Genomic DNA, 20,151 nt, shown 5'->3' on the forward strand with positions numbered 1-20,151 from the left:
TTGTCAGTTTTATTGTCTATTGAGTAGACGTTTTAAAATCAAATCACATTTTATTTGTACAACCCTTTTTACAAGCAATGTCATGGAGGGCTTCACATATTCCTATATATCTGCACCTAAACTGAAACCAACCTAAACCCTCAAGGATGTTATGTCAATATATTGCATTCGCTAATAATTGTTCATGTTTGTCATGATCTCTTTTTAAATATTTTGTTTAGAATTTGCGTGAAATGTAAAGCAAGTCTCAGTGGTGGAAAACAAGCAGGAAACCGTCCGTTGACTCATCACATCACTTCCTGTGACAAGCCACACACAGTGAACAAGGGGTCAACAGTGAATAAGCAGAATCATACCATGACAATGATGAGAGCAAAGGCAAACACATAGCAAGCAAATGCTTCACAGGAAAACCACCTGTGAAAATCAACACTCACACAGGCACATACGGAGCCAGTGTTAAAACTGTGGTATTTACTGTCTGATGGTGACAGTCATAATGCAGTCACAGTTCTTGTCATCAGAAACATGACAAGCTACTGACGGATAGCTTGATTTAGTTCGTTTAATTCTTACATTAAAATTGCTGTCGGTTGAGACCTCAAGACCTAAATTCCAGTGGTTGTTGTTGATTACTACAGCATATTCCCATGTGATATATTATATACATGTGTCATCTTTACAACATATAAGCATCATTGCTTTAATCTCCACTCACACCACTCGCCCCACACTAAACACAAAGCTGAGACCGAACCAAAGAAGAACACTCGTGATAACATGACATTTCTTTTGTTTGGTTTATTCCATTCTAGTCAATTAACATGCTGTATAAGTTATCAATGTTGCAGACATACCATTTCATATTAATAAATTATTAACCACATTAATAAATTATTCCATGTTGAATGTTTCTTAAATAACCATGAATTACTGTAAACAGACTTAATAAACTGTCGTCATTAAAGTCTGATTAGAAAATCATAAATACTTTTACATATGTAAACATAGATTCAAAATGTATCAACAGCTCTTGTAAACTATGGTTAAATAAATAGTGTGTATTCTTTTTATCTGTTTCCATAAACTAACTTTTAACTTGTGACTATGATGATGGTAATCAACAAAGACACCCGCAGTTTAAAATAAAATAATTATCAGTATCAATATCAAAATCAATGCTGACATCCATAAAAATAAATGACATTATTGTGTCTTCTGGACCCCATTGGCTAGAGTCAAACAATGTGTGATCCTATAGTTTGTTACTGCGCTGAGGTTGAAGCTTTCATGGTGGAGTCTGTTGAGGACAAGGTAGAGAAGCTGGGAGAAGAAGTTCTAGAAGGGGTAGCAGAGGAAGAATAGAGAAGAGAGAGAAGAGAGGGAGAGGGGGAAGGGGGTGAGAGAGGAGGAGAAGATGTGCGAGAAGGAGACCTGGTACTTATGCGGGCCCTTCTGAAAAGAGAAGATCGTTTGGCGGTCATTATCTGCTGTCGTTAGCTCTCATTATCTTCTCTGTGTGGTGTTCATGAGTGGGTTCGTGTGTCACAGATGAAGAATAAAGACTTACATGAATTCTGCGATCTTCCGGCGCACCCAAGGGGCTTTCAGGTGACTGCACATCGGCCCTTTCTCAGTCTGGAAGCTACATGAGAGGAGAGACAGAAACGTCTTAGAGATGAAGCTGACAGACTTCATGCTGGCGTTCACCACCACCGTTACCGTATGGGATTGCTGCATCTTCCAAGTCTTTTTGTTGTTGTTGAGGAAACAAGTGAAATAAAAGCTGTGGTTCTTACATGACTGCCTGAACACAGGGAGCGTTCGATTGCTGGATCCAGAATCCTGTGATGGACTCCGGGAACTCTGTCCTGGACACTGTTTTACAGCAGGAGGAGAGCTTCTCATCTGGGGGGAGAGAAAGAGAGGGGAGGTGAGAGTGAGTGAGAGGGAGAGAGGGGGAGATGTAGAGAGCGATAGGCGGAAAGAGAGAGAATGGTTCGAGAAAGAGTCTCACCAGCTCCTGTGCTGGGGAACGCAGCGAGGACCAGCAGCGCCACGAAGCTCTTCAGCATGTTTCCCGAGGTCAGCATCTTCAGAACGTGTAGATTCCGATTTTCACTCAGACCAAACGTATTCAAACAAAGGTTCCTGTAAATAAAGGCTCCGACAAAGGTTCCTTTGAAAGGTTCAAATCAATAAAGGAGCAGGATGGACAGGATCTGGGTCTTCTCTCCTCGTCAGTGCAGTGGTCTACCAGGGCGACACTGGACGGTTATATGAGGGACGAAAGCAGAAGTGGTGCCTCCGGTGTCGTCATCCCTCCTTTTCTTTACCGTCCTCTAGTTTTGACTGAAAGGATTTCTTCTGAGTCATCCACACTCCTTCACCAAAAGGAAATACTTTCATCAGCTTTCCGGACCTCGATGTTTCCATTCCGGCTCATTAGACTACAAGAAAATCAATACTTTACAGTAACTTTTACAGCAACTTTTGGAGCAACTTCAAGAACAGCTTCAACGTCAGACTTCATTGTACTGTGTCAATTAGCGGAAATTCAACCCCGCAAGCAAAGCTTCATGGACCAATAGGTTAGGACATCATACAAACCCCCGCATGGTTACAGCAGCTTTACAATCTAAATCTTTGACCACACTCCGCCTCAATGACATCAGCAGATTTCTGCAACTACCGTCAGTGACCAGTTTAATTTAAAACGCTGATAAACAAATGATAATGATGATTTGAGGTGCATTCAACTTGTTTGCTACTACCATACCAAATGTGCAACCCTTCAAGTAACTTGGGTAAAGCAGAACAATTCTTGTCCTATACAGCCTACTACAAGTAATGGACTATGAATCAATAAATCAACAGATTATTCACAAATAGTTTGCAACATGGTTGTTCAGGTAGGTGAGGCGTTCAGTTTGACACCTAGTTCTCAGTCTTCAGCCACATTGTGAGTTCCATTGGTTTGGTGGAGAGATAAAGATATAGTGGCAAGTGGAAAGTCATCCTTGTGTCCAATGTCAAAGGAGAGATAGGTGACAGACAGAGAGCTGATGACTGAGGTGGTTGACAGGTGTGACGAGGTCTGTGGGTCAAACGAGCGCGAGGTGAAGGGGAGAGAGACATGAAGGTCTGGCGGAGAGGCCGCCCGAGAGCAGAAACGGTCCGAATGAGAATGAGAGTATGTCTGCTTCCTGTCTCGGGTGGTGGTGATTCTGCAGTGGAGGTTTGAAGACCAGAAATAGCTCTGTGGCGATGTCCTAATTTCCTTTCTGCTGGTGTCTTTCGGCAATTGCCTCATTTGGGCACATCCAGAATCCCCCCATTATGGAATGGGGGATCACAGCTAATTTGAGCTCGGTGGATACCGGGTTGTTGCGAATGCCCCAAAAAAATGCAACTCAGCTATTCAACTGCCATTCAGTAATTTGTTCCACTCGAGACATTTTGCAACATTTTGTTCGGAAATTGTCTTTGGTTCTTCAGGGGAAAGAGGAAGTAATCGTGTGATTTACTTTCAGTATCCTTCTCTCATCGCCATTCTCAGAACGGCAGATCCTGATATGGTCTTCACATGTACAAGCAGGAAAACAGAGGTCAAAGGAAGCATACAGTGAGCCACCTGTTATGCAGCGTTGACTACAGTCAAGGTAGTGATATAGCTCCAGTCTGTCTGCGAGAGGTTTGGTTTCAACATTGATCGGGTCAAAGGTTTTGATCACCTCATATCCTGCCACCACCCCTGCTCTGCTGTTACTTGTTGGTGGGGATGTGTCAACGGTCTCTTGACATGTCTGGACATGTCCCTCTAGGTCAGCCCCTGAACCCACACCAGGTCCTCCAGGCTGCCAAACTGGGTTCCTGATATCCTCTGAAGACCTGCTGTCCTCTGTTTCTCAGCCAGTGTGTGTGTGTGAGTGTGTGGGGGGGAGGGGGAGGGTCACATTAGTGCTGTCTGAGACAGAGGCATCCACACCCACCCCCAGATCCTCCTTCATGTTTTCAGTACAAGTCACCATGAGGAAGGGAAAAACCAAACCGCTCGAAATAAGCTTGAGCACATCACCTCCTGAGCAATGACATCAGAGTCACGACGCCCTGCGGAAGGGAGGCGCCAGGGAGCCTCTGTGACACAGTCCCTCAGTGGACCAGGCATGCACACACAGACATTCACGCACATACAAACATGCTCGCACACACATACACACATGTGCGCACACACACATTTTCTTTTGATAGACAGATATTTTTGTTTCCAGTATTTCCAGTGGGGATTTTTTATATCTCTTTTGTCACTCACAAATAAGTTGGAGTCACTCGGTAAAAGAAATAAGTTTTCATTAGTGGTGAAGAGAACTGTCCTTAAACCACTGATCAGTTAACAATAATTAAAGAAAATGATTACTTTTTTACTTTTATATTGTTTGAAAATGCTCTGAATATAATAAACAATATTGGATAATTGGTTATAGACCCAGCTATATTACGTAAGCTCACGAGCACATGGTCATGTACAGGAGAGAAATATGCCTATCTATTACGTAATTATGTTTCTTGTATCATTGATAAACTGTCATTATGCTGTTCTTTTATGCCTGCATAGCCATAAGTTATTTATTTGTAAGGTGCGACTAGGAAATGCCTGTGACACTAATGTAGGTCATATTACCAAAGAGTATAATGCTATGCAACTTTGAACAAGGAAAATAAAAGGAACGTCAAGGCCATATTTAGGAGCCTTATCTAAAGACCTAAACAAAAGCTATTTAGCATGCAGTGTCCTTTTCTGTGCTTGGGAAGGCTATGCTAATTGTCTCGTGTCCTCCCATATCGTGATATCTTTTTTACTCCCTTAATTTCGTGAATTCATGGTCCAGTCTTCTGAGATGCTCAACTTGAGTGTATCAGACACCTGCACCTTATAGATCTATAATAAATATGTTGATTTGGTCTTGAACTTGTACTTAGCCCTTTAAGACACAGTTTAAAATTACAACATCACTTTTAGCTCTCCAAAAAACACATTTGCAAATATTGTTCTTTGTTGAAAGACGACATTTACATAACCAATGGGTCCTGTTATCTTGCCTTGCAATGTCATTGGATAAATGTCGTCTTTCAAAAAAAAAGAAATGAGATAGCTAAAAGTGACGTTGTAATTTTACAACCAGGGGTCTTACAGGGTTAGCTGTTCACTTCATTGACGTCGTACTTTCTCATCAATTGAGCACAATCTAATATGTCTTCTGTGGTACAAATACATTTTTGTACAAACAAAAAAATTCTCACTGATTTACAGAACGCCACCAAAATTGATCTTAACAAATGTATAATTTATTACAGTAATACAACAAACATAAACCAATAAATAATAAATAATAGTATGTAAGAAAAATTACAATGACAGGGAGTCCTTTAAATATGTCAATAAATTAAGATTATAAATTAAATGAAATTATTTTAGTTTGCATGATGACCAGCTTAATACTGCTTAAACAATTGGTATGACAAAGAACATAATGCCCAACTTAAAGATAAACAGATAAATAAAAGTGTTCTGTGCAGGTTGCGTGTCCTTTCCTTTGTAGAGACTAGAAGAGATTCCTTTAACTAACCCAGTAGTGGAACACACGTTATATTGTCCTGTAAGGGGAGCCAGAGACAAGAAGGGAGAGAGAGAGAGAGAGAGAGAGAGAGAGAGAGAGAGAGAGAGAGAGAGAGAGAGAGAGAGAGAGAGAGAGAGAGAGAAAGAGAGAGAGAGAGAGAGAGAGAGAGAGAGAGAGAGAGAGAGAGAGAGAGAGTCAAAGGTTAGGAAATGTTTAAAAAATAAAGGACAATATGCTTTTAGTTGTTCTTATGTGTGCATGAGTGCGTGAAGGTTGACTAGGTTTTGACTATTTTAAAGAAGGTATTTAAGACTCACTTTCTCCAGCTTCTTTTGGAGCCAGGGTTCTTCGGGATGGATGCATCTAGTTCTGCCGTTTTTTAACTTCAGTCTGAAAAGTCAGAGATAGACAGACAGAGAGCAAGAGATAAATGTTTTGTGTGTTTGTGTGTGAGCGTGTATGATCGTGTGTGTGCATGTGTGTGTGTGTGTATATGTGTGTTTGTGTGTTCTTACTGAAATGCATGAATCGGGCTTTTCCTTCCAATCTCTTGTTCATAGCAGGCAATGACCTGTCCCGCTACTTTCCTGTCATACCTTGTGCAATAGCTAACTTCCACCCTAAAACATTGACCTTGGTCTGAATCACAAAACAACAGAACAAATATTATAAACATGCACCACAGTACATACATATACACATAGCATACATAGTAATGAAGATCCAGTTTTTTTCTTATCAGAAAAAGAATCAATTAACTGAAATTAATTGTGTTAATCCTAAAGGAAATTCAAGTGTTCATGTAACTCAGTTCACAATTACAGAATAATAATAATTGAAAAAAGAAAACCTAAGGTAAACACCTTTAAATAGAACAGCAGCAATGAACATCAAACATGAATGAAGCAGCTGACTGCTTTGGAATGCAACCATAGTATTGTTACATATTTTGTCAATGCACACTCAATACACAGAATACAAGCCCATTGGCAGCTTATATCTGTGAACTGACAAATAGACAGCCCACACCACACACACACATACACACTCACCTGTGAAAGACAGGATCACCATGGACAGAGTGAAAAAACAAAGCATGTGGCGCACAAAGATAGACACATGCATGTTCACCGTTTGATCTACTACTCTGAACCCAAAACAGACTTCCTCTTTCCAAAGATTTGCTGGTTGCTATTAACTCGACTGACACTTAAAGGTGGCGATGCTCAGTGTTGACCGTTGCAGTCGCTTTAGATGTGCTAATGTGCTGAGGGATGAGGGGCTGTCTCTTATAGGTCCTCAGGGAGAGGAAGTCACATCACACTTGGTCACCAAAACACCAGTTCACAGCAGTGGAAACATTGTTAATCATCCTTCATCAGAGAAGAACGAAGCATACTTTGTTATTCATGCGAGATGGACACATGCACACATATGCTTGTTGGGGATCTTGTGGGAACCCTCTGTCAAGAGTATATTCCAGAAGGAAAAGGAACGATGACATTCCTGAGTAAAAACATTGGTAGTCACATGCTAGTCATGAATGACCCTGTTTCTATGGATTATTTTATTGGATCACTAGTCAAGGTGGAGGGATCTGATGTGAGAATGGATAACAGTTTCAACTAACTGACTGATTATTTCTGGCTGACCACAAAGATATTTATAGGAGATGGAATTACAATAATAGCTACAACCGGACACTCATTTACACCCACCTAAAAACACTAAACAGGAATGAGTCATACAAGGACATACAAGAAGAGACATCAGTCTTCATGACAACACATGGGTGTCACACACACACACACACTGTCAGCAATACTGAGCTGTTTTCGACCATTTATGGAAATATTTTAATGCATATTTCTAGACTCCTCCACTCATACACCAGCCTCCACTTGAGTAACAATAACTCAACAGACACCGATATCTTATATAAAGTAACGTACGGCACGAGGGGGATTTGAACCTGCAATCAACTTCAAATCAAATTTGTATGACCTGTTTTACAAGCGATGTCACAGAGGGCTTCACATATGTCCATAGAACTGCCCTTCAGCCAACCTGAACCCTCATGGAAGACAAGGAAAACTCTCAGTAAGAGTCATTGAGAGAAAATGTAAGAACCTTGGGAGGAAGAATTTGGTGAGGGATCTGAAGACAGTTGGTGACAGAGAGGTGCAGGTCATAGGCTAAACATAGTCATGCCTCAAGAGGAGGGAATCAAGAGGAGGGAATAATACATTTGCAAATGGATGTTGAAACACAGATATCCAGATATTCCAACTCAGTGCTCTGAGTTGGAACAGTTTAGGCAGTGGTAGCCACAGGGTTGGGAGAGTGGGATCTGCATAGCATCATAGGATCACAGGACAGTCAGATAGATGGACAGGAAAGAACTGAATCTCACGTCAAATGATTTACCACTGATTAAAAACCTCACTACTCAGCCACAGGAAATGTGTTGTATTTACATTATATTCTTAATGTGGTAATTGCATAAATGATCTGCTAAATGAATGCTAAATGAATAAATGTAATGTAAATGTAATTGCACTTGTTTTACTTTATAATAAAACATATTACAAACAATTATGAAGACTGTAAATTGTTGTTAACCTTGCTCTATTTTACAGAGAGAATTTGTGTTTATTCTGATGTGCCTTCAGCTGGCATATGACAAAAATTGAATTTTAACAATCTCTCTCTCTCTCTCTCTCTCACACACACACACACACACACACACTCACACACACACACACAAAACCAACTTTGACCAGTAAATAGAAGCTTCCTTTTTTTGAAGAATTTTTCTGTCCATGCTATGACCAACTGTTCTAAACTGGTAATTTCCCAATCTAGCCTGTACCTTTACAGAACATGGATAACTCTGTCTTGCTTATGCAACAATGGATCTTGTTCGTATTTGACCTCTAAATGTCTATACGAAAATATGTATGATTATTTACTCAAATAATCTCACTTTATTCCTTCTTGACATATTTATTACTCGTTCACCTAATCCTAATAATACTAGTATGAAAGGTCAAAATACATAAAAGACTAGTATCGTCATTAAACATATTTTTCATAACATTTTACTTATAGGGGTCAGGTAACTAACTTCATAAGACAGACTTGATCAATAACGCTGGTAATATTACTGCCATTATAAAATCATAAATGGGTGAATCTTCCAAGTCCATATCTTCAAAAGTAGCCTACTTCACATACATTTGGATTTAATGTTGTGAAACATTCCTCGATAGAGGAAAAAACGTGTAACCGAGGGAACCGTCCCTAATTCTCGCGAGAGATTAATCATAGCGCCCCCTGGTGGTCTGACTGCGGAGAGGGAAAAGGGAGGAGATACCTCACAGCTAACGATAGCAGGCTACACAAACAAGAAATATTTCAGTATAATTTCGATAATTCAGTGACGAACGGAATATTTTTTATGGTGACAGAGGACTTTATTTTCCACTATGCAAAATGTTTTGCTATAAAAGAACCCCACTGAAGGACCTGTAAAAACGAGATACTAGCTAATACCAAAAGGAGGAAAAGAGGCCTATTTGTGTTCCTGGTGTCCTGGTGCATCTCGCGCAGCCGGTGTAGCAAATATACTCCGCTGCTCTCTGGGGCTCTTATTTACTACTCTGATTAACAGATTTGATTCTATGTTTTGACTTTGTTCAACCGTTCATTGGCTTCACCAGGCGACCAGTTATCGCAACCCGAAGCTGTCGCACAGTGGACTTAACTTGAAAAGATTTTTGGAGCCAAATCGGCCTGTTTTGGGTTTTTTTTCTCCAGCGGAGCCGCCATGAATCGCCACGGACAATAACACAATTTGAGCGTGCTTGTCTGTTCCACTGCCTACGTGCCCCGAATGCGTGGGGATTGGATAATGTGAGATGTAAAGTGGACAGATTTGAATCAGCTAAATATTTTATGGACATTTTAGTTTAAAATAATACCAGGCTAAATAAAAATACGTTTTGACAAGCAATAACGAAGCCAGATTGAATGTAAGTAGCTAGCTACGATCTAGCATAGGTAATTAGAAAGCTAGTGTTGGTAGCTAGCTCGGCGGCTGAGGAAAGAGCGCCACCAATGTATTGTTGAATCATAACTCCATGCCAAGACTGCCAGGTGTGATTACATGGGAAATAAGTAACTTGACTTTTGGAAATGTAATTCCATAAATTCTTTTTTTATTTTTCCATATTCTAATGCACTTAAGTAGATTGACAGTTTTTGTTGTCATGCCATGATGCTAATTTGGGCCTACTTCGTTCCGTGGAAGAGGGGGAAACGCTGAAATGGATTGGTATTGAAGACCTTAGCTAGCCATAAGTTTAATTATAATTACGCCGAACACAGACCTAATGCTTGTGCATAGCATGTGCGGTTTGTAGCTGGCTGGCTACTAAGCAAGTGGTAAAAGTTTGATCCCATATCATATATATTATTACACAATCTGGATCCACAGAAGCCAGCAACCATCCTTTTGAGTCGTACATCCATGGTCCCTGCAAGGCAGGAACGCTCTCCCCTTCCCTGGACAATACTACGGACACTACGGGAGTAGTAAGAACCTTTATTAAACGACGACTTTGAAATATAGTCGTCCGTAGAACCGGGTTGTGCTTGTGTGTCTCGATTTTCATTTTTATCTCCCGGATTGGACGACTGGCGCGAGGCTGCTGAGATGAACCCGGTGAATGCGACCTCTCTCTACGTGTCCGCGTGTCGTTCGGTGCTGCAGTGCGACCCTCGCGACCCCCGGGCCCTCGCGGAGCTCTACAAGCTGCTCCCGTTCTTTCGCCAGTCTCTGTCCTGCCTCGTGTGTGGTGAGTAAATACGGATCGAGGTGGCTTGTAGATGTGTATGCATCTGCCAACTATCAATGTCTAGCTGACTGACATTAGCTAGATTTAGCTGGTTTTACCATGACACACACCCTTTTTGAAGAAGAAATTTTATGTTAGCATTAGCACGCAACCTAATGCATGTATAACGTTGAATAAATATATGAACATTGATTTGTTGTCGATGCTAATGTGTGAAGAATATATATGTTTTTTTATGGGTGATATCAATCATTCTCGTGTTTATTCTGAGATTTTTGTTACACTGGGATATTTGTTCCGGCTGAGTCTCCACGTAGTGCAATAAGGAGTGTGCGTGAGATGTACACAGTCTTTTAAATGCATCATTTGGTGTACTCGCCAAGGGTCCCGTCTGTTTTGGGAAAATGCAAAGGTTTGCCTACACTTAAAGATAGCCCTCCTTTAGAAATTATTCACGAGCGTGAAAGGGATCGCGTTAGATATATAATTTCTCGACTCCAGTCACGCAATATTTACTAAGGTGCATTCACTTGCCTTCATTTTTTATATATTTTTCGTACCAGAGACTGCAGTTAATTGGCCGTATCGCTGCGTGCTTTTATATAACGGCCTTGGACGAGAATCGGTTTCTAGAGTCTGGGTTTTGAGTGTGTTTTACCCTGCATGACAATCATGCTATGTCTGTGTGGCTGTGTGTGAAGGGGAGGAGCTAGTGTCTAAGGCTTATTTGTTGTGGTTCATAATGGTCCTTCCCCCACCTGCACTCTGCGCCTTCAGCTGCTGGCCCTGCCAACCACAGTTGCCAAAGAATCCCATCAAAGCGCAGTTGTGATCTTGCCTGGCACATTTTGGTTTTCTCTCGATACATTTAACGAACCAACGGAATGCATGATGAGTTATTTTGTTGCATTGGTGTGCTCATCCTTTAATTATTTGTTTTATTTTTTTAACCTATAAATATTGAATAAACCAATTCATTATTTATCTGTGTGTTCCATCAGGTAATCTTCTGCAGGACCCCATAGCTCCCACCAACTCGACGTGTCAGCACTATGTTTGTCTGGGCTGTAAGGGCCGGAGGATGCTGCTTAAGCCCTCTTGTAGCTGGTGCAAGGACTACTCTTGCTTTGAGGAGAACCAACAGCTTTCCCTGCTGGTCCACTGCTACAAGAAGCTGTGTCTCTACATCACCCAGTCTCCGCTCGCCTCACACATAGCCAGCGCGGCCAGCGATTCGCCCGACCTCCAGGCCATCCTCAACGAGGGCCTCTCATTGGTGGAGAATGAGCAGGAAGGGGAGGACACTTCGGATTCGGCAAATCAGTCGCCGGCACCTTCCACGTCCGACCTCCGGCGGGACGAAGCTCCTGCGGCCGAAAGGAGGCAGGAGGAGGGGGCCGTGAACGGTCTGCACAGCTGCAACGGCCTGGCCAGTTCGGACACGCTGTCATCCGTCACCATAGCGACGGGGCTAGGGGTTTTGAAGCATGAGGGTTTCGGGGAGGAGTTGCCGGTTTGCGTCGCTGGGGAGGCGGGGCTGTGCGACATCAGCACATTTGGGGAGGAGCTCAAACACGGAGGAGGGCCGCTGTTGTTGAGCGTGGAGGAGGTTCTAAGGACCCTGGAGCCCGACCCCGAGCCGTCCCCCCAGTCAGACTGCCCTCTGTCCAGGCCCTTGTCCGGCCTCAACGGGCCTTACTACCCCTCCATCCCCGAGGCCTCCCGCCTGACCTCCTCCCTCCCATCGGAACCCAAGCCTCGCCTCCCCACTCCTCACCCCCAGCCCTCCCCTGCAGTCCCCCGCCTCCCCCCTCGTTGCCACCGCAAGCGCTCCCGCTCCGAGAGTGACAGTGAGAAGGTCTTGCCCCTCCCCATTGCCAGCATCCTCCAAGGCCCTTCCCTGGGCTCCACCAACCCCCCACACCACCCCAACCCCCCCACCGCCAGCGCCGCCGCCAACAAACGAGAGCCCAAGCATCCCTCCGCCATCGCCCCCCCTCACCTGGCCCCTGTGCCAAACGGAGGGCCTCCAAAAGTAGGCAAGACTGTGCTGGTGCCCAGCAAAGGGCTGAAGAACCACGGAGGGCCCAAAAAGGCCTACACCAAGGCCAGGCAGGGGGCCCCCAAACCCCGCGCTCAACCCCGCGACCGCCTCCCCACCCACCCCCACTCTCACCCCCACTCTCACCCCCCCAGCCCCTCCAAGCCTCTCTACAAGAAGCCTGTGGAGAAGAAAGGCTGCAAGTGTGGAAGGGCCACCCAGAACCCCTCTGTGTTGACCTGCAGGGGGCAGCGTTGTCCCTGCTACTCCAACCGCAAGGTAAGAACCCCTCTGGCTGTGTCCCGGTCCTGAACCCCTAAACCCCTCCCCCCCTTTCTACAAGCAACACTGCAACAAGCAACACCCCTGCAGGACATTAGCATTACTGCTACTAGGCTGCTCTGCTACAAGCTGTACTGCAACAGGACATTAGCATTACTGCTACTAGGCTGCTCTGCTACAAGCTGTACTGCAACAGGACATTAGCCCAGTGTTGCTAATATCACGTTGCTTTATTGCTTGTCAGAGTTTTGCCAATGTCTTGTTGCTGTATTGCTGGCAGCAGTATGGTTTGTAGCAGTATTGCTGAAGTGTAGCAGTCCTCATCCTCTACTCATGTGACTCCCCCCGTCCCCTTCCCCCCAGGCGTGTCTGGACTGTATCTGCCGGGGCTGCCAGAACTCCTACATGGCCAACGGAGAGAAGAAGCTGGAGGCGTTTGCCGTGCCGGAGAAGGCCCTGGAGCAGACACGTCTCACGCTCGGCATCAACCTCACCAGCATCACCGCCGCCGCCCTGCGGAACCCGGCGACCAGCTCCCCGGGCAACGCCCTCATCAACGTCACCACGGCAACCGGGGCCCCGGTCACGGCGGCCTTCCTGACGGGGGCAGGGCCCGACGACAGGGGCTTCGACGACTCGCTGGACATGAGATTTGACTGTTGAAGTCCCGTCTGCTCGTTGTTGCACCATCCCCCCCCATTGGACAGTGACTGACCAATGGGGTGGTGCAGAAGGACCTGGAGGGGGGCGGAGCTAGAATAAGGCAGCTACAGCGAAGGGCGGGAGGGAGCGTTCGGATGAGATCCCCCCTCGGACGAGAACCCCTCGATCGCCCTGGAACTGAAACATTCTTTCGGTCTTACATACTGATGCAGTGTGGACAGGAGAGTGGGGGAGAGGGAGATCCTAACGTTACTGTATGTTCAGAGATTTCATTTCTGGGGCTTAGCAGGAGTTTTGTTTTCTACAATCAGTGATGTGTACTAGAGCATGATGATTTGCTGAGTCAGGGAGTTGACTGGGCCGTGTCTGTGCTCTCTGCTCCTTGGATGTGCAAGACGGAAGGTTTTGGGGGCAAAGCTTGTTGGGCAAGAACGGAGCCCGAGACCTCATTAGTGACTGGCTGTAATTTATGAAAACGTTTTTTTTGGTTTTGTTTTTGTACACAGACTTACCAAAATTCCATTTAAGAGGACATTTTATGATATATTTTTTAAGTTACATTAACAAAATTTGCAGTATTTATTGGATGTCGCCTAACATAGGTAGCATTGGGTGTCAACGGATTGCCAGGATCCCGCCCACTCCAGCTCTTAGCCTATCAAGATCCAGTCTGGACGATTTCTGTCTAAATTATGTTGCTGTCCTGTTACTGCTAGTTTCTGCTGTCTCAAACTGTTTTTGTTTTCCCTTTGGGCATTTAAAAACCTGTAATATAACTGTAACATATTTCCACAAAAAAGAAAATCAAACCTATACTGCTGTTGTTTTGTGTCATGTGACTCTTCTACCTCAGCCACCCTCGTCTTCATCCCTCCCTGCAGTCTGCCAAGTGTCTTATTTGGTTCCTGTTTATGCACTGCTTGGTCTATCCACAAGGGGGCAGTAACGCTCAGGCCTACAGTCACCTGGTACCAGCCCAGCAGATGTCAACTTGATGTTGATAGTTGGTTCGCTGTTCAAAGTCTGCTGACCTGTGTCCCTGTTGGTCGGACCTGAAGTCTGCATGCTTGTAGTGTCCCACAGTCGCCAGCAGGGGGAGGCAGTGGCCCTTCCCCCTGCTTAACGGACTTCCAGAGCGAATGAGCATCCAGGATCGTCTGGAGGGGCTTTCACAATGTCTTTATCTCATACAAATTTACAGACTCGGTCCATTTTATATTTACATTCACATTCAATTGTTCTTTACTGGGTACTCTTCAAAGGCTCATAAACAACTCCTTCCACTCGTTTTAAAAACATCCTCATGGTTTTATGGCTACAATGTTTGGTAGGGGTCAATATAAACCTTGAGAAGGAGTGAGGATAGTTTGATGAGAAGACCATGCTCTCTAACCCCCCCCCCCCCCCCCCCAGACACACACACACTGTTTGGATCTACACAAGTTATGAATCAACAATTGGCAGTGTCGTTGCTGAGTCGAGCAGAACAGGCTGACTCCCTCACCCCTAAACTGAGGAACGAGTTGATACACAAGTCTACACACAGCGTCAATAAACCGACAGTTGACACCAAAAGCAGTGAGCCGTGGAAGGTGCCAAGGTAAATCACTTGCAGTGCTCTTCTCGTTGGGTATGTCATCGTTGGCTGTGATGGGCTACAATCGTGGAAGGAAAAACAAGCATTTTGCTGTACAAATCGGAACATCAGAAACCACACAGTACCCGTATTTACAGGTATCCCATGTCCCAGTACAGGACGAGTTCCTGTATAAGGAAAATAAGTCACTTGTGTTTGGATGGAGAGTGTTGGAAGGAGGCAATCCACAACAATCCTCTTAAGAAAAACCCAGATGTTTCAACCGATCCCTTTTGTCTCCACCTTTGGTTTGAGAGCTAAACAGACAAGGATGTTTGTATTTGGCTTGCCTCAGTTTGGCTAGAACTATCTCCCCCTCTAGTCCAGTCACAGTGCTGCAGTCTCACTCCCCAAGCCCGACCCCCCCCCCCCCCCCTCAACTCCCTGGCTCCCGTCTTTGGCCTATGACCCTCCCCTAGCTGAGCAGGAAGGCCCCGAAGAAGCTGCTTCTCTCGTCCATGTCGACGGCGGAGGCGTTGCTCACGGTGACGAAGAGGCGGTCACCCGCGGTGAGGGGGAAGAGCCCCCCCTGGTGGGCGGAGTGGAGGGAGAACTGGGAGACCCGGGACCAGCAGGGGGTACGGCTGGTCTTCATCAGCAGGATGGGAACCACGTAGGAGGTGACCTGGGGGGGGGGGGGGGGGGTGAAGTGTGATGGGGGGGAGGGGGAGGGGGGAGAAGAGCAGGAGGATGAGGGGTGGGCCAGGTTTGACTTTAGATCATTCTAAACATAGAGTTAGCATAGACGGGAGTGAACAACTGTCTGGAATGGAACAATGTCTGGAACGAAGGGAGGAGAGGAAGGAGGATAGGATGCAACCCCATTGGTGTGTGGATGAGAATACGGGGCAATCCAGGGCATTCTCACCTTCTTGTACACGTATTGGAGCATGGGCCTCCCTCTGTCCTCGTCCTCCCCCTCCTCCCCCTCCTCCTCCTGGGGATGGCTGTGTCTGAAGTAGGTCTGGGCATAGACATAGTACAGGCCCGGGCGTGGCACCACCAGCTCCCCGTCAACCAATCGGATGTCTCGCAGGAAGGCAAGGCCCTTTTGCCCCTCCCACCACGTAATCTTCTGCCCCTGGATGCGACGGATGGCAGAAACTGCAGCTATGCACACACACACACACACACCTTGAGCTGGGTTTGATTCACACACAACACACAGGTGTGGTAAACCTCCCTGAAACAATAGCTGAATGCATACCACAGAGCAGGCAAGCTTAGTCCAACGAAGCAGGATGAAAACTCACCTCCCTCCTCCATCTCCACTGTGGACGCGTAGCTTCCTGTGACGTGGGCGGCCACTTTGGGGCGGGGTGAAGCAATGTCTTCCATTACAAGTGAGGGCAACACCCGTGACACCTCATCTGCCAGAGAAATACCAATTATTGGTGACCAAATGCACTCCATTCAGCACTTTTCAGCACTCTCTGTGCATCCCAGTGGCCGACAGTGTGGGTTTCTCTGTAGAGCAACGTCACCCACCTTTGACCGCTGTGGAGATCTCCGACTGGTATCTCTGGGACAAGGACTGAGGGGAGAGACCAGTAGAAGATCAGGATGTTATGCCAACACTTAGAAGACAAACTTTTCATTTGAACTAAAGAGTGCAGCAATGCGGTTTGTGGTTATGTGTGTGTGTGTGCGTGTGTGTTTTGACCTACTAGCCAGGTGAGTGCATTCCTGTGCTGATTAAACCACATACACCGGATCCCATCTCTGAAAGAGCTATGAAGGAGCCCATTGTGTGTCTGTCTGGACCCAAATCTTAGTAGGAAGTGGCTCCAAAACACTGAGTCAAATTCAGTTCCTCAACTAAGCCTTAGGTTAGACTTCTGGGACAGTGGTTCATAGTCAATTTTACTTTCCTAGATCCCTTAAAGGCAGAAACAACCCATGTGAGAATGTACCTGTGTGTGTTTTGAATGTGTTTGAGCGCGTGCGTCCATTTTTACCTTTTCAATGAGGCTGTGCAGCTGCTGCGTGACTTGCCAACACGGGTCCCCGCGGCCCTCTTCGGCCGCGCGCAGGTAGGCACCCCGCAGATTGGCGCGTGTGAGGCACGAGACGCTGCCCCTGGCGAACGTCTCCTTCATCTGCACAGAAAACAGAACGTAGCTGCTTGTCTTTTCTACTTTGTGTAGGCCTATATATTTTTTTCTTTTCTGTTTATCATAGATACATTTCATTACGCAATTCCTTTTTTGTTTGCTTCTTTATTTTGTCTTACAATTAATCAAAATCGGTTTTCCTTATCAAAATGTCCTTATCGCCCATCTGTTTCACTTATCTGGTCAGTTTAGGGTTTCTATCTTATCGTAACGAAAGCAAATGATTGATAGACTCGCAATCATGCCTAGCCAGAGGGGAGTGGAAAGCCAGTTGTTGCTAAAGCTTTATAGCGGGTATTCCGGTTTCTAAAGTCCATACGCTTGCAAGAAATCAAGACAAATATTGCCTACAGGCAGATCATGCAGCCAAGTTAGTGACGGTAATATACAACACAATAAAAGTTTGATTTCTTCCTTGTTCGCTCAACGAAGCAATACACGACTAGCAAGTATCCTGTATATGTTTAACTTGCAGATTTATTTCTGCAAACCAAGTCCTACAGTGCATACGATAACACGTATGTATTTATTTGCAGGAATATTTCCAGCAGTCATGCGTTGCAAGCAATAGCTACGACTTTCTCTTGACGGGCACTGGCACTGCGCAGTATTTAGTACTCCAAACAACCTATTTGAGTCCTTACCGAATTGAGAACATTGGTGAAGTATAGCACGGTGACGGTGACGGCCACTGTCTGCAGCAGGACAGCAACGAGAAGCAGAATCCCAAGGCACGGAACGCCGCTCGAGCCCGTCATACCGACAGACTGCCGCGCGTCCCGTTCCGCTCCAAATCCAGAACAATAGAGGAGGAGAGTTCTGACTTGTGTCCCCCCCTGGAGCGCAGTCCGCTCACGAGCCAGAACGGAGAGGGAGGAGAAGGCGGGGCCACCTTGGGGAACAAGAACCTTTCTCTCATTTGAAGGAGCTGTGTTTCGTTTTGCCCTGAAACAACACTGATACGTAGCCTAAATGTCGCTGCAGCTCACAAGGCCTGTCAAAGGTTAGAGTCACGGTTTCTTTGCATGTAAATACGTAAAGGTTTTCTTATCCTATTGTTCTCTTCAACCAAATGGCTGTTCTACAGCGGTTTGAAAGGGATACTAGTTCTATAGTCTATTCTGTTTCTGAAACATCTGGCCTCAATCTGGGCTCTCTGCGCGCGTGGGCCCTAGGGACTCTCGCGCTTATTAGGTTTCAGTCCAGCATTCTATGCAGAGTGTGTGGGTGTGTGTGTGTGGGTATGTGTGTGTGAGGGAAGTAGGTCTATTACTAAAATGGTTTTAACTTAACTTCAGTTAGTTGATGGCGTGTGCGTGTGTGTGTGTGTGTGTGTGTGTGTGTGTGTGTGTGTGTGTGTGTGTGTGTGTGTGTGTGTGTGTGTGAGAGAGAGATCAGGGGACAATGTCTTCTCCAGGTTGACTTTGTGACAGCGTGATGCAGTCATCATCAGTACCCTTGCTGTCACTATAAGATAAAGTTGACACACACACACACGGACACACACACACTCACAACCTGTTTAGTTGTGATGGGAACTGTTCTCCTCCCCCACAAATCGGACTCCCTCACCCCCTTTCCAAATGGTTGTTTTTTTCATTCCACTTCCTTGTCTTTCTCTATTTCTCCCCCACACAACCCTGTTCAGTCTCCTTGGTTCTGTGTAGGCTGTGTTGACATAACCTCCTCAGAACGCCTGCCCAGTTTTACTACAGCACTAGTACCCAATTACACACACAAACACACACGCATACAGACACACATCCAAGCACACACACACATACACGTACACACATGTAAACACACACAGATACACACACATAAATACTCATAAACAATTCAACCATCGACAAAGGATGAGCATTAAATCTGGCATGCGTACATCTCTTGAGAGAGGTGAAGGGTGTGTGTGTGGGAGGGGGGGGGGGGGGGTGAAGGGGACCAATGGACACGCTGCAAAGCTAAGAGGCAACCAATGGCCAATCAGGAAACTTGGGATTTTCCAGAGTTCCTTTTTTGGCAGAAACTCTTTGTTTTTGCTGACGCCAGGAAAAGCTCAAACAGAAAGTCACATTCTCAGCTCTTTGTGATCCACCAACTAATATATATATATATATATTTATATATACATACATGTGTGTGTGAGTCATATGGTTTTTGCTGACTCAGCAGCTCATTTTGTTCCAGGAATCATAAGTTCAGTCAACTGAACTGTCCCAAACTCCATATAGAGACCCCTGGGAAACACAACTCCCAAAAAAATGTCAAAGTCATTTGTGTGTGTGTGTGACAGTCTGGAAGTGAGTCAGTGTCTGGAATATGTCTGTGTTCACACACACAACGATATCTGTTAATAAAGGACCAGTGTTTTACTCCCTTACAGGACAAAAACTTCTCTTTTCCTGTCTATCCTCCTATTCTTTCTCTCTCAATCTGTTCCCTCCCTCTTTCTGTCTGTCAGGAAGAAGGGAACAATGTGACCTTTAGTCTAAGTTACTGCCACGATAACATTCTCCTCTCACATTCCCCGACCAGCGACTCCAGGCTTCCCTTTCACGTTCTCACCGTTTTGTTTTTCGTTCAGGTCGTGTTTTCTTTTGAAATAATCGCTCAGGCCCCGAGTGATTAACGAGAAACTCCCGAAGGAGTCACGGTTCCACAGGGTCAGAACCAAACACGCACAAGCGAGTGCGCACAGCCAACCTTTCCTCTACTGTACACGAGCCGCCGCCGCCCCCCCCCCCCCCCCCAAATCCCCTGAGTTCCAGCGCTGGGACCCTTACCTGAACAGGCCGTCATAGTGTACCAGGTATATCAAACCCCATGAGGAGTTAAAAGGAAGAATGTCCCCTGCTCACTTTTTGAAATGAGCACAGACTTCTTGTTTTCAGCATTGCTCGGGCACGCACATACAAATATGTGACAGACATGTTCTTGC

The 20,151-nt window shown here is 45.4% G+C and overlaps 2 protein-coding genes and 1 long non-coding RNA gene across 4 annotated transcripts; 1 reads left to right on the top strand and 2 right to left on the bottom strand.

Moving 5' to 3' along the window:
• Positions 1 to 5,431: 5,431 nt before the first annotated feature.
• On the bottom strand, positions 5,432 to 6,884 carry LOC124470407. The gene is made up of 4 exons (XR_006956407.1): positions 6,671 to 6,884; positions 6,134 to 6,257; positions 5,936 to 6,008; positions 5,432 to 5,655 (listed from the first exon to the last, which is right to left on the bottom strand). It is a non-coding gene; the product is annotated as an uncharacterized LOC124470407 (long non-coding RNA).
• Positions 6,885 to 8,954: 2,070 nt separating this feature from the next.
• Positions 8,955 to 14,276, top strand: msl2b (MSL complex subunit 2b). Its single transcript, XM_047023719.1, has 3 exons — positions 8,955 to 10,477; positions 11,479 to 12,797; positions 13,164 to 14,276. The coding sequence occupies exons 1-3, from the start codon at positions 10,336 to 10,338 to the stop codon at positions 13,461 to 13,463; spliced, it is 1,761 nt and encodes a 586-aa protein (XP_046879675.1). The 5' UTR covers positions 8,955 to 10,335; the 3' UTR covers positions 13,464 to 14,276.
• A 350-nt stretch (positions 14,277 to 14,626) lies between these two features.
• tnfsf10 (TNF superfamily member 10) lies at positions 14,627 to 20,065 on the bottom strand. 2 transcript variants are annotated; one of them, XM_047023721.1, is made up of 7 exons: positions 19,997 to 20,065; positions 17,858 to 18,105; positions 17,058 to 17,198; positions 16,588 to 16,633; positions 16,353 to 16,469; positions 15,968 to 16,203; positions 14,627 to 15,724 (listed from the first exon to the last, which is right to left on the bottom strand). In XM_047023721.1, exons 1-7 carry the CDS (start codon positions 20,010 to 20,012, stop codon positions 15,515 to 15,517), a joined length of 1,014 nt encoding a protein of 337 aa, XP_046879677.1. In that variant the 5' UTR covers positions 20,013 to 20,065; the 3' UTR covers positions 14,627 to 15,514. The 2 variants fall into 2 exon arrangements, with proteins under 2 accessions (XP_046879677.1, XP_046879676.1); XM_047023720.1 differs by having other exon boundaries at positions 15,968 to 16,209; positions 19,997 to 20,057.
• Positions 20,066 to 20,151: the final 86 nt, after the last annotated feature.

This window comes from Hypomesus transpacificus, chromosome 8 (genome assembly GCF_021917145.1).
Source record: "Hypomesus transpacificus isolate Combined female chromosome 8, fHypTra1, whole genome shotgun sequence".
Lineage (NCBI taxonomy): Eukaryota > Metazoa > Chordata > Actinopteri > Osmeriformes > Osmeridae > Hypomesus > Hypomesus transpacificus.